This window comes from Meles meles, chromosome 10, assembly GCF_922984935.1.
Source record: "Meles meles chromosome 10, mMelMel3.1 paternal haplotype, whole genome shotgun sequence".
Classification (NCBI taxonomy): Eukaryota; Metazoa; Chordata; class Mammalia; order Carnivora; family Mustelidae; genus Meles; species Meles meles.
In genome coordinates this window covers 29,100,432-29,115,321 of record NC_060075.1, presented here as the reverse complement: position 1 = coordinate 29,115,321, position 14,890 = coordinate 29,100,432, and the positions used below count along the sequence as shown (strand labels likewise).

Below are 14,890 nucleotides of genomic sequence, written 5' to 3'. Positions count from 1 at the left end.
ACTGGCCCCAGATACTCTGAAGTTCTGAAACGCTTTTGAGCAACCTGGAAGAATGGCGCCTATTGCAATGATTTTGAAATCATTGATATCGTGTGATATTGCATGATAATGCATCCAACTGGTCACAAAAACAGTCATTTGCCGTCTTCAAAATTAACCCAAAGACAGAATTTAACCTTTTCCATAATTTACACTTGCATATTTGGAAAGAATTTCTTCCATCGATGTATTACTTCAGTTTGCATGCAATACTATTATTTTTGATAGAGAAAAATAGTTGATAAGAAGGGCATTCAAAGTAACTCTTTTAAAGCAACCCACATTTAAGTTTTTAATAATTTTCTGGGTTGAATGGTTATCCTAATGTAATAAGGGTTATCCTAAGATTCCCTCTTTATGAAATTATTCATTAATTATTAATAAATTATTAATTGCTCCTAGCTACTTATTTAATTGGAGGAATAGAAACATTAAAATTAAGTTTGGAAAATCAAGATTATATATGGTGCAGTAAGTAGCATTGTTTTTCTGATCATTTTATTTAAAAACTGGACAGTTTTCTTATTTTAATACTTCTGTTTTCCTTTTAGCAAGCTTTTCAAGGCAGTGTTATGCTCATTTCTTGCCACAGCACCCATACCTAGGTGCCAACCTCTGCTCTGATAGCCTGCCTTCCTTTTATACGTTGTTTTACTTAAACTGGCTTATAATTGTAGACATGCTTTGTATCATAGATTTGAAATTGTAAAGGTAAGCAACAGCAATGAAGGTTGTAATTGCTCGGTTGAAAAATGTTGTGACTTTTTCTTAAGCTTAAATATCAACTCTCTCAATTTTTTCCGACTACAGAGGCCAGTAATAGTAGCCATGAGTCTCGTATTGGTCTAGCTGAGGGGCTGGAATCCGAGAAGAAGGCAGTTATACCCCTTGTGATCGTGTCAGCCCTGACTTTTATCTGTCTAGTGGTTCTTGTGGGTATTCTCATCTACTGGAGGTAAGTTGAGTAATAGTTTTAGACATGTGTTGCATAAAGCTTAGATTTTTGCCTGTTTTTTACCTGAAAGTTCTTCAAAGCGCATTCAGAATTCATTTTACTTGAGAGCTGCTGTTAATTTTACTATGAATAAGGTGATTTTGTAAATCCAAAGACATAAAAGATTTGATTGTTCTTCATACTTCTGTGAAACAAAGTTAAAATGGAGGAACTCTGGCTTCAGTTACTATATAATCCAGTATTTTGACAGCATACTTTCATATTAATCTCATTAACATTCAGACATCATCATGGCGTTTAAACGTAAATCTAAGCTTCTCAGCTCAAATGCTCCAGCTGTTAATAATTTCAAAAGTTATTGTTTCGGAAAACATAATTTTTGATATAGTAAAAACATAGTTTATTTATAATAGGATTTTAAACAAGCTGCAGATCAAACCTCATACTGATAACAAAAAAATTTTATGATTACATAGAAGTGAAAATCAAGTAATTAAATATGAATATAATGAGAAAATAAAGTTGATGACTCTAGTAAGATGCATGGAATTTAAAAATTAATTATAATTTGCCTTGGGGATGAAATACAGCTTTTCTGTCATTGATATCCTATTAAGACTTTTAAAGTACAAAGAAAATTGCACCCATCATATGCTTCCCATCCCATAGCAAGCAGAACACACTGCAAATTAGGGAGTTTACTGGGGAAAAAATGAAAGTCAGTAGAACTATTATAACTGTCTGTAGGAAAACAAAAACTTTATGACAATATAAGGAATCATAGCTTAGTAATTTCTTCCTTTGTTTTAAAAGACAGTTTTGTTCAGAAGTTTTATAATTAATTCCTTTTTTTAGCAACATCTTTCTATGAGTTCATAAGACACTCTTTATGTGTTATCTTTATGTGTTATCTTTATGTGTTATTATTTATTCCCTCAGTTTATTGGAAAATATTTACCATGTTTACTGACTATTTCCCATGTGTGCAGCACGATGTTGACTACTATGGGAAATATAAAAAATGAATGAATGAATGAGCAAATGAGAGTCACTATGGCGGAGAAATTAATGCTATTGAAAATTTTCCATGAAAAATTTATAACATACTGTATAAATATAGCTGAAATGCTATATAAATGATAGCTGAAATTGCTAGTCAGAGAACAAGGGATCTTGATAGTCCCGGAAGACAGCCACAGGTGGGTAGGACTCAGAAAATGGAGACAAAGACCAGCCTTCTGGGCAAGAACACCGCAGGGGGGAAGAATGGGAAGCAGGGGGCAGCGGGGTATGTCTGAGACAGTGAGGTCTGGAGCATGCTGTTGCATGTGGTTGAACATTGGTTGACTAAGGTAGAATGTTATGACCAACTGTATTTCATCTCTGACTACCTTGACAGAAAAGAGTAAACTACAGAGTACAGAGAACAGATCATACTTTTGTTAGCATATATGAGTTGGGAGTCCATTTTGTGTATAACATGATGCAAACAAAGCTGCTTTCTTCGCTGATTCCTATAATTGCCAGTGACTCTTTTTATGGAAGATTCCATGCTCAGCAGAGTAGCATGAACCCAGTACACAATCCACAAATGCTTGCTCAATAAGAATTCATATTGCTTTTCTCCCTACTCCCCACTAAGTTTGTTGGCCACACTTTTTACCAACACTGATTTTGTGTTTGTTCAGATTCCTGATTTCTATCTCATCTGATTTTCTCTGCCAAACCAATTTTTGAAGTTAATTGGAATTAGAGTTAATTTTTTAAAAATAAGTTGGAAAATAAACCCAAATTATACTTCATTAAAAATGGTATTCTAATAAATTTCTAATAACAACTTCAGATGGTTTGCCGTTATAATGTTGAAATAATTAGAATGAAAATTTTAATCTTTTTTCCTTAGTATTTCAAGTTTATTTTTTGCAAATTTGAAAGTGTCTTATTTAATATGATTTGTATTTCAAGGAAAATTAAAATCTGTAATGGTTTTTATATTTTATTAATAATGGGTCACCTCATCTGTATTATGTGCAGAAAAAGGATAGAAATTTCCAGTTGAAAATATTAAGTTGACTTTCACCAATAAGATATTTCTCTTTTCCTCGCAAATAACACTTTCTGTACCTTGAATTCAGTGCATTAGCTTAAAATATGAGCACTCTGATGATTTTATGTGTATATTTTATATCTCTCTATCAAACAGTTTGATAAAACCTGTCACTTGTTTACTTATCCATTTAAAATTTAACATAACTGCCCTTCGCACATCCATTTGAAATTAATTCACTTCAAAATGTAACTTTTTAGATCAGTAATACACCAGGGGTATTACTTGGTGACACAAAATGACAATGTTAATGCAGTCTTCAAGGTTTTTGTGAGATATTCAAATTCTGGTGTAGACCCATATGCTTTTGCTAGCCAGTATGAAAACGCTTTAGACCTTCGTGGAAAGAACAGCCTGTGGAAAAGTTCCAAAACAGAATGGCATACCGACAGAAGTCCTAGTAGTAAATAGTCCTTATGAATTTTTCCGAGCTGTTGTATTTAAATGTTTTTCTAACCTAATTTCTTAGGAGAAAAGGTAATTATAAGGTGATATAATGAGTCTTTTGTCTCTTTACCTAACTCAAGCTGGTCCCCTAGGTTTTGAGAACGAATGAGAGGTGATAAAATTTGAGTCCCTTTCCCAGTTCTGCTGGCATTAGTTCTATGATCGTGGGCACATCACTTAGCCACTTAGGAACTGGTTTTCCTCTCTCTACCATTCAGGGGAGGGTTCATTAGATCGTGTCTAAGATTGCAGTCAGATCTTCTTCAGGGTTTCTGTGATAAATGCAGCATAAAGAATAAATACGGTTATAATTGTATAAGGATCCAAAAAAATGGAATTATAATTACACATTTCTAGCTTTTAATTTTAAGTACTTACTGTGATGAAAAGGTGTAAATCAAATAATCAGATTAACATTGATTGATAGGACCTATGTCTACAAGTTTAAAACAGTCATCACTTTTTTCATCATGGCTGAGTGATAATTAGCAAGAGACATAGTTATCAACACTTAGCACATAGACGTGAAGACATTCACTGCTTATACAGAACAGATGGACTATAGATATTGAATCTTGTCATACATTAAATAATATGCCTTGAAATTATTTTCCAGATGTTTTAAGGTAGAATTTACATGAGCCAAATCATAAGTTTCTAAGTTGCAAAATGACTTCAATATGGAAGATTGTCAAAAAAGTTATTTTTAAAGAAGACAAAGGACAAACTTTTGAGAGCTTTTTAAATAGTTGGAACCTAAAAAATACCAAAGGTATAATCAACAAAATAGCACTTTATCAAAAGCAGTATTGAAAAGAACTTTATGTGGACAGCTGTTTTGGCTTTGGGGAGTGGGAAGACAGGCAATATGAGTTCTCTCTTGATCTTAAATTTGAATTTATGAGTCTTTAAGGAGAGCTACCAACCCAGGATGGAGGCCTCCCAGTACCATGCTGTCTCTATTAGAAAGTCACTTCCTAGGTGAAACTGCACTATACAATACACTGAAGCATATATTTTTACTTTCATGAAGAATTTTTCCTACACTATTTTAACTTTTCCACTTACAGATTTTTTGGTATGATTTTATAACATTCTTTTGTTGCTTGTTAATACAAGTAACACCAACGGACCACTTATTTGCTGGACCAACAAATACTTGCTTACATAACTAAAAAAGAATAGAGTTGCTATTTACCCAGGTCCTACAATGAATATTAAATATATTAAACCCTAATACCTGTAAGTTTTAATTTACCTTTTTCTGTTCTGTGAAGTGCTGCCTTCTTTCCATTTTCTCAGACCCATCCTCTCTCTATGCATCCATCCATCCACCCATCCATCCATCCTTCCATCCATGAATCCTTCCATCCTTCCATCCATCCACCCATCCATCCACCCATCCGTCCATCCTTCCATCCACCCATCCACCCACCCATCCATCCATCTTCCTCTTGATACATATATTTCACCTCTCCCTCCCAAATGTTTTGAGATTTTAAGTTATCCCATTTGAAACCCAAGTAGGCAAGAAGTCCAGGATGCATCTGAATAATGGCTAATGGGGTTTAGTTACTTCTGGAAATCCATCTAATCATTCAACATTTAACACCTCCTGTACTCTTGGTACTGTATACAGAGTATTCAGTATTTGATTTATATAAATCAAAAAACATGGCCCCGGGGGTGCCTGGGTGACTCAGCGGGTTAAGCTGCTGCCTTCGGCTCAGGTCATGATCTCAGGATCCTGGGATCGAGTCCCGCATCGGGCTCTCTGTTCAGCAGGGAGCCTGCTTTCCTCTCACTCTCTCTGCCTGACTCTCTGCCTACTTGTGAGCTCTCTCTGTCAAATAAATAAATAAATCTTAAAAAAAACAAAACATGGCCCCATCTTTTAAAAACTGTAATAAGGATACAGGCACAAAACAAATATATTGCAAAATAATAACCCTAACTAACAATTAATTTTAAAATTTTTTTAAATTATGTAGGATAGAATTCAGGAAGCAAAGGTCAACCTTGGATTAATTAACCATATTTTTCAAAACAGTCTTTGTAAAGGAGTAGAGGTTTGTGTTGGGTGCAGTGAAAACAGAGAAACTGGAGTACTGGAGGCTACTTAGAAATGAAAAGCTTATTCACAGAGAAGATACCGCCGAGCTGGTATCTCAGGGGGATGGATGGTGTTTGCCTGGCATATTCACGAGTGAAGCGTCTTGGTCAGGAGAACCATGTTAAAGAAGGGGGTAGAATTACTGAATGAGGACAGGAGAAGGCATGTTCAGTGATCTGCAGTTTATATTATTGTAGCATAAACTTCAAGGAGAAAGTCAAAACATGTGAGGGCCATAGCTAGGTAGCATTGAAGTACTGAAAGATCTTGGGCACCAGTATCTAAAAATCTGTCAAGTAAAGAACTTGAGCCAATATATCAACATAATAAGGAGATAGATTTTTGGCTTGATACCAAAAAAGTATCAACAGTAAGAGGCATAACAGTGGAACAAAAAAAGGCCTTCTCTCTGGGTACCACTTAGAGGGACTCAGAACGAGTTTTCAGTCTGAAAAATAAATATCTAGCAGCTAAAGATGACTCATACAGGAGCGAGGTCCTTGTCATTGGTGACAATCTTTATATGTCAGAGAGATTCTTATATCTGTGATCTTGCACTAAGTCCCTTAAGACATTTTACCACTTTAAGATTCATTGAAAAATAAACAGAAACCCGTTTACCAGCTTGTGTGACCCCATTGTAGAGGAATCAAAGAAATTTAACTGAGTTCTTAAGAGAAGTATCAAACCCAGTGTTTTCCTGTGGCAGGACCTGGCTATTTGGGAGGTTGCACAGATAAACCAAGCCCCCCCCCCCCCAAACTGTAGTTTCTGCTCCAGTCTGTTTCAGTTGTGCTCAAACACAGACTTCCAGCTGGGTAGTTCCTGTATCATGAGCACTGTGGCCCTCAGCCCTCCCGTTCATAGTCTGCTGTACTCTTTGCACTTTCCAGGATGACCTAGCTCAGGTCCCTCTGACACTTGATGCCACATCCATTCATCTTCCTCCTACACTACTTGTTCTCTCTTGAAGATGTTTCTATGTTCTCTTGATTATCTGTATCCTCTTTCAGAGGCTTATAGGATCACGGCAGAGGGCTGGTTTTTACAACACACATCATTGCTTTTGTTTTGTTTTGTTTTGTTTTGTTTTTTAGCTTGTGATATTAAGGTTACAAATAAACTACATAATTTTATACTACTCATACTTACAGCAGTGAACTCCTTGAGCAAATATTTTGGGGCACCTACCACTTTAAAATGGGGAGCACCTACCACTGCTTTTTGCACTGAAGACTAACACTGCGTTTAGACAAAGCCCCTTGCCTTTGTGGGGCTTACATTCTGATGAGGGCAACTAAAACCGTGTCAGACAAATATATAAGTAGGGAATTTTGGAAAGTGATAAGTGACACAAAGCCAACAAAAGGGAAGATAATAGTGACTTGGTGGCATGAACTGGTACTTTTAGCAACATGGTCAGGGAAGGACTGTCACAGGAAGTGGCATTTGACCTAGTGCAAAAATGATGGGAAGGAGGCAGGTGACCAGAAGGAATGTCAAGAGCCAAGGCCCTAACATGGACTGATGGGTCCTCTTAAATGGAGAAACAGAGGACCAGTGTGGGCCTGGGCCTGGTAGTTGGGGGGTATTAGGAGAGGACACCCCGATGTAGGACACCTACAGAGGACACCTCCGGGACCAGGTCACGGAGGGTCTTATAACCCTCGCTGAAGTAATTGAATATCATTCTAATTCCATGAGGAGGCCACTGAAGAATTTTATGCAGGGAACTGATTACTGAAAGAATTTTACAGTTGAGGTGTGTCCTGTAAGAACAAGGGTTATGTTAAAGCTCATTAGAATAAATATCTTGTAGCTTGAATCTTAAGTGGAAAAGGAGATTGGCATTTTTACCCAAACAGATATTTCTATTTAAGCCTAACCACTCATGAATAATATTTCAAATAAATTAAATGACCCACATCAAAGAGTGTCATTAGCAGTTCTAATTATCTAAATTTTTTTAATTAAGTATGGTTTGCATTAGTTTAAAGCAGCAGTTGGTTCTTTGCTCTTCTCAATAGTTTGTGGTGTGCTCTTACCAGATGTTACTCTTATTATCTGAATGAAAATAGATTCAGGTGACATTGCAGGTCATAGTTGTCGTTGATTCCAAATATATTCATTCTCAAAACCCTCATCAACAAGGCTAGCATCTGTTGGAAAAAAAATCACGCCTCTTTTTGGTTATATGCTCATTATTTCCTCACTTCGTTCTGTCATTACTGCATTACCATACTCACAGTGTAAAGCTGTCTTCCTTTTTCATCAAAAGATTACCACTGTGGAATTACATCTCTGCATAGTCATAGCTACCTTTTGCTAGCAGCTGAAGATGCTCAGAAAGGTAGGGTCACTTAAATAGTGAATGAAAAAAGCTTTAGGCTTTTTTCCACTCCAGTCCAGTCCAAGATGGCAGGACACACTGGTGGATCACAACAGTGGGAGAGTAACCAAGGCGTTGAAGTGTCCTTAGCCTGGCAAAATCTCATTGGGTACCAACCAACTGCAACTTCAAAATGCCATCTCTGCTTTCAGCGTGTCTGCTAGCTCCTCACTCAGTGGCATCTGACACATGTAGAATTGAGATCCACTTGGAGGTCATAAAAGTCTTTAGTACTTCGTGTTTTGTAAGATAGAGAGAGCTTTCCACTTAGGTTTTAATTCTGGCGATTTCTGCCATAATTTTCAAGCAGCTCAGAAGGCGTCTTATGGCAGCTAGTAAATAAATTGCTTTTTTTTTTTCCTTTCCAGGAAATGCTTCCAGACTGCACACTTTTATTTAGAGGACAGCACATCCCCTCGAGTAATATCCACACCTCCAACACCTATCTTTCCAATCTCAGGTAATAGCTTCAGGTGTGACCACGAGTAGCGGCTAGATGTTGAGTGGAAAGGATAATGCGGGAAGGTTTGTCCTTACTGAAGTACTTTGCAAATGGCTCTGATGGAGATGCGTAAATACTTCAGGTGCCCAAAGCATTTATTACTGCCATGTACCAGGCATTCAGGTTTCTATGTTATTCTCATTAATTTTGAACATTCTTAACCATGTAGGTGATGTGGCAAAATAACTCAATATTCAGGTATAGTCTGTTACCATAAACATAGCAATAAAGTATTATTTTAGAATAAGGCTGACCTTCAGTCATTTCTAGTGCTTTGGTGGAAATCAGAACCACGGAAGTCAGACTAAACCAAAGCAGTAAGGTTGGATAGGACAAAATAACAAAGATAAGGATAAAGCTCAGTTTCTTTCTTATCATCTGAATTTATGTGAGAAGAGTTTCCTTAACTACCGTAAGGGGAAAAAAATTATAAAATAGTGGGAGTAGAAGAAAAACATGAGCGCACAAAGAATATGTAATTGCCTGAAATTCTTAAAGTCACAATGTCATACAGTTTGAATACTGTCTATTTTTAGCAGAACTTACCTGGTTAACAATATTGAGGAATTAGCCAGGGTCATTTTGACTGAGACATCCATTGACCCTCGAGTTCACACTGTTAAGATCACAGACACTTATTTGATTAACATTTTATAACATTTCAGAATGAAAAGTGGTAACAAAAAAGGAATTGCCTAGAAATATATGAACCATGGAAGAAGCTCTGGAGGATAGAGGATAAAACAAAGACATAGAAAACCACTGAACCAGGGAAAACAGAAGGAAGTCTTTTTAAATTGACTGAGACTCTATATGTTATCGGTAGAGGCCCAAGTTCCACAGGACGTTATCTTCTGAAATCTTATGATTTAAAAAACATTTTAAAAAAAGAGAGAGAGGGGTGCCTGGGTGGCTCAGTGAGTTAAAGCCTCTGCCTTGGGCTCAGGTCATGATCCCAGAGTCCTGGGATCGAGCCCCACATCTGGCTCTCTTCTCAGCAGGGAGCCTGCTTCCTCCTCTCTCTCTGCCTTGCCTCTCTGTCTACTTGTGATCTCTGTCTGTCAAATAAATAAATAAAATATTAAAAAAGAGAGAGAGAGAGAGAAGTATTTCCTGTGTAATTTTCAGGGGGGCATAGGAATTAGAAGTATCTGGCTTTTTCCTCTTTGATCCACTCTGAGTCTAGCCACCACTTATTTCTGTTTTTCTACAATATTTTAAAACTCTGTACCATTATTCTAATACAGCACACTTTCTCATTAACACATTCAGAATTCTGAGATGGGCAGCTCTCAGGTATCTATTGCATTTTGGTTCCCTTCCCCTTCATACCTCGTCTACAGACGCCGTCAGCAGGGGTGAGCAAATTAACATGCTGTCACCCCAAGTCCCATATCGGTGATTATTAACAATAAATAATCCCAAATCAGGACCTTGGACAGGAACTCCAGAGGCCCCTGTCCTGCTTCTCATAAGAGTTGAGATCAAGGAAGGGCATTTCCTCATGTCACCTGGGCCGCAGGTCACACAGAGACCTGCCCTTTCATGTAGAATCAGAAATTAAAAGCTATGTTAGTCTCACCTGCAGACCAGTTCATGAAAGAAATGACCAAACCACGTGACAGTAACTAAAAAGTAGTCTGTTTGGTTGTGAAAAGAGGTTAACTGTGCAGGATAACATCTATGGGTTTGAAGGACCCTTTTGAGAAGAGCTAATGATTTAGATGTGACACGTTATTTCTGTTTTCTTGTCTAATTATAAAAGCTACTTCCAGGCAAGATCCTTCAGCAGATGTGAAAGCAGAATTACACCTTTGTCTTGTGTTTCTCAAGCTTAACTGGCTAATTCAATTTTAGTATTCAGGTACGCTTATCTAAGAGAGAGAACAGATGGATTCTACTTTTTAAAAAAATCAACAAATTCTTGGTAACTGAAGCTTAAAAATATTAAATGGCCTAGATGCTGAACATCTGTTGATGTAAATAAGTGTTTCTAGTGAAATGTGTTTGATATTTCCTTGTCAGAGAAATCACTTGTGAAATTACATACTGTGAACCAGTAATATGTTTAATCTAAGAAAGTCTTTCCAGAGGGGGGGAAGAAAAAAACAGAGCCAGTAAAATAATTTGGCCCCTTCACAATTAATTAACAGATCCAATGACTTTGTTTACATAGCATATTTTCAAGTTAGAGTTCTTGAAATCTTACATATTAAAAGTCTCAAAGGTTTTTGGCATTATCCTTAATGAATAGTCTGCATACCAATGTTTTATTTATAGAAAGAAGGAAGAAATGTTTTCAAATGTAAACATCTGACTAACCGTAAAACATTAAACTATGTAATTTTATAAAACTGAAATTACACTATATATTAGGTTTAATTCATGGTAAAATTGAAAATATTTCTGCATTTTTTTACCCAGAAATCATATTCATGTTAAATGTGTTAACATAAATGCAACTCCTACTCATGTTAAAGAAAGTTATCTAGAAAAAGATGCATTCCCTTGATAAGATGTGATGCTTTGGTGGTATTCATTATTTAACATTAAAAATTAATTCTTATTTCTTCAGTGTGTGAACGGAAAAGAGATTCAAGATCAAATCAGAATTATAAAATGCAAGTTATGATTGATAGTAAAAATGGAGAAAAATTGATCATTGTTGCTTAATGTTTCATTGAAAGCTGCAATTCCCTTGGGATTGTAGGAATTATTGAACTTTGAAACTGTTTGAGAAGAAGGCACTTTATAAATCTGTATAAATGAGGGGCATATTCCTTTCTGTTGAATTATCCTTCCAAACTAATTTTTTTTTTATTTACTTAGATGATGTTGGAGCAATTCCAATAAAGCACTTTCCAAAGCATGTTGCAGACTTACATGCAAGTAGTGGGTTTACTGAAGAATTTGAGGTATGATTTTAAAATGCCTATTTTAAATAATATGGAAAATAGCAAATTTAAAAGATTAAACAATAGGCTATTTCTTGACTTAAAGACATTGAAACTATTTTCACTTCTAGGAAGAATATTAGTTCTGTAATCACTTATGTGTTTAGATGTGTTATGGTTATCGTATAATTTAGAAAATTGGTTTTCCATTTTAAAAGCCAAGTTATTGTTGTAGAAAAAAAGGTGCTAATTTTCTCCCATAAAGTACAGAATTCCACTATTCCTCTTTTAACCTGAATTAGTAACACTGACTCCTTTTAATTTTTAAATTATATAAATTATACTAAATTACTAAATTTCATGATTTTCAACAAGGTACATTTAAACTCTTAGTTGTAAATACTACATGAGTGTAAATGCAGAAGCATTTATTATACAAGGTCTAATAAATATTATTCAAGGTAAAGTCCCATCTTCTCCTCAAGAAAATATGCATTTCTAAAAAAACATTTGAACTGCACAATCAGTAAAAATTTTTCTAGTAATATTCCATAAAATGCTTTTCATTAGAAGAGGCAGAGAAATTTGCTGCAAATTTATCATGGCCCAGTAAACTATCAGTTAATTTCAAAATGAGGAACCCTAAACCCAGAGTTAACAATGACAACCACACAAACATAAAAAGTTACCATTATTGAGCACTCCCTAATATGCCAGTCACCACACTAAATGCTTCTACATTCAGTCTTCACCCAGCTCCGGAAGTTGATTTTTGTTTCTGTTCATATTAGTGATAAAATCAGCTTCCATAGAAGTCAGTTAACAAGTCCAAAATGGCAGAGCTGGGACCCTTATCATGATGAGCACTGAGCGATGTATAGAATTAATGAATCATTATACTGTACACCTGAAACTAATATAACCCTGCATGTTAACTCTATGTCAATTTAAATGAAAAACTAGTTAATTTTTAAAAATAGCAGGGCTGGGATTCAAACCTGGGTCTGTGATTTTCAAACATAATACTTTCCATTCCACCAAGCAAGGGATCCTTAGCCTCCCCTCCAGGCAACCCCCCAGGAAACATCACATTGCTTTTCTGTCCACACCGCCCCCTCGGAAGTGTTCTATGGACTTCCCTCTTTGAAGTGTTCTATGGACTTCCCTCTTTGAAGCACTTTGAGCTCTGATCCTGATCAGAGGGTGTCCCACTCTCCCCCTTGCACCCAGCAATTGCTTCCCAGGAGTCACAACAGCCAAGATATGTTTAGGGAAGGAAAATGCCATAAATTCGAAAACTTTAAGAAATCAAAAGAAATAGAAGTGAAATGTGATACATTTTCACTAAATTAAAAATAATAGAAGCCAATTCATAATTTCTTTTTGGAGATTTTATTTATTTATTTGTCAGAGAGAGTGAAAGTGTGAGCACAAGCAGGGAGAGCAGCAGGCTCTGGGGAGCAGGGAGCAGGACTCGATCCCAGGACCATGGGATCATGACCTAAGCTGAAGGCAGATGCTTAAACAACTGAGCCACCCAGGCATCCCAAACCAATTCATTTAATCTTAAAAGAAATCTAAGTCATTGAAATAGAAATCAGTATGAGGTAATGATTAAGTAAAGTGGAATAATATAAAGAATTACATATTTAAAACATCAAATTATTTTTTCTTACCGTAATAGAGATCAGAGGGTAGGTGATGCTGTGTTAACTTACAAAAACTATTACATCAAACAAATCGTAATTGAAAGAGGGAGAATGTGTCAAGGAGGGGTTTCATTTTCCAGATGTTAAAAACCACAAGGAGAAATAGACAATTTATAATAAAAGTTGCTGATAGCACATGCACAAAGGCGAATTCAGAGTTTTAACGACAATAAAATCATTTTCAATATTATTTATCAGTTCACAATAATTAAATTAATAAAATAACTTCACATTTTTACTCAAAAGTTATTCTTAATTCCATTGCTTTTAACTCACAGCCTAATTCAAGAAAACATTTCATTAACTTAATAATTAGCTTAATAACTAATAAAGCTATGCCTTTTAAGTGGTTCATAATATTAACTTGTATTTAAATCTAGAGTCAGAATGGCTGACTGCAAAAAAGGCCTGAAAAGCTTATCTATAGGAGGTCTGGGCCATTTGCTGATGAGTCAGATTCACGTTTGGGTTATATGCTTTCTCAAAAATTATAAAGCTTTCATGTTATTATCTTAATACTAAATAATTGTAAGTTCCTACCTAATGTATTTAGATAGAAAACATCTCCGAAAAGGATTTTAATTCATTTTAAAAGATAATTGGCAGAAATAATTTCTCTGAACCCCTCAAAGTTTAAATTAAAAAGAGGTCTACTAATTAAATATGTTGAAAGTAATGCTATCTAAATTTTGTTTCAAAATGATATAGTATATGTGATAAAAAAAATTTTATAAGAATTTTTAATGTTCTGACAGCCCTAAATCTGTTACAAATCACTTAATAGGAAGCTGTTTGCTCTTTAAAACTACTCTAAATAAATAAAAAAAATGTGTCACTAATTCAGAGTTTCAAATAGTGCTATAGTGGCCAAATAATACTGTATTTGGATATCAGCAAATCCAATTAACGCAACAAAATGTGTCATCAAATATATTGTTTTTCCCATCTGCATTTTTTATATTCATATTATTATACCACTGTCCCCTTTTAAAAGTGTTATTGTTTTTCCTTTTTACATAATTTTAAGGTTCCCAATTGTTAGAAGTTTTGATTTGCATGCAACTGTTTGAAACATTCCGTTTTGTTACAATTTGACAAATGTATTTATTGCATGATCATAGTTTTCCATTGTAAACCTAATATGAACGCTTTTTTTTCTCATTTGTCGTGTGCTGTGGAATTTGATTTCTTTACTTTTTTGGCATTCATTCCCTCATTAGACACTGAAAGAGTTTTACCAGGTAAGGCATTATTTCACTGCATTTTATTTTAGCCAAGAAATAGTTATAACATGTAAAAAAAAAAAAAAGTGTTTTGGGGGATAGCCTGATTTGTTTGTGTTGTCTTCTATGTTATATTTTTTAAGGCACTTTGTCTGCAAGGGTAGGTGTTCAAATGTCATACGTACCTTTCTTTGCAGGAAGTGCAGAGCTGTACTGTGGACTTAGGTATCACAGCAGACAGCTCCAATCACCCCGACAACAAGCACAAGAACCGGTACATAAATATTGTTGCCTGTGAGTATCTTCTCAGCTCTGCCCGGGCTCTGTTAGCGTTGACGGTCCCGGGGTCTTCCGCGCTGTCCTCACCTCTGACAGAAGACCTCGGTAGCGCTGTTCCGGGACCTGGGGATCAGGGAATCAGGCTTGTGTGAGCGAGCATGTGCCAATGGAGTCCTCTAACTGAATTACAGCCTGCAGTTAGCGACAGGTCTCCTTTAAATGAAACAAACTCC

General features: G+C 35.8%; 1 protein-coding gene across 4 annotated transcripts in view; it reads left to right on the top strand.

Annotated features, from left to right (window-relative positions):
* Positions 1 to 14,890, top strand: part of PTPRZ1 (protein tyrosine phosphatase receptor type Z1) — a 181,579-nt gene that overhangs the window by 140,696 nt on the left and 25,993 nt on the right. For 2 of the 4 annotated variants that reach the window (XM_046021049.1, XM_046021047.1), the window contains exons 13-17: positions 850 to 994; positions 8,419 to 8,510; positions 11,382 to 11,467; positions 14,376 to 14,396; positions 14,576 to 14,672. In XM_046021049.1, coding sequence (XP_045877005.1) covers positions 850 to 994; positions 8,419 to 8,510; positions 11,382 to 11,467; positions 14,376 to 14,396; positions 14,576 to 14,672 — 441 coding nt within the window. The remainder of the gene's footprint in view (positions 1 to 849; positions 995 to 8,418; positions 8,511 to 11,381; positions 11,468 to 14,375; positions 14,397 to 14,575; positions 14,673 to 14,890) is intronic. The other 2 variants (XM_046021050.1, XM_046021048.1) reach the window with 1 other exon arrangement.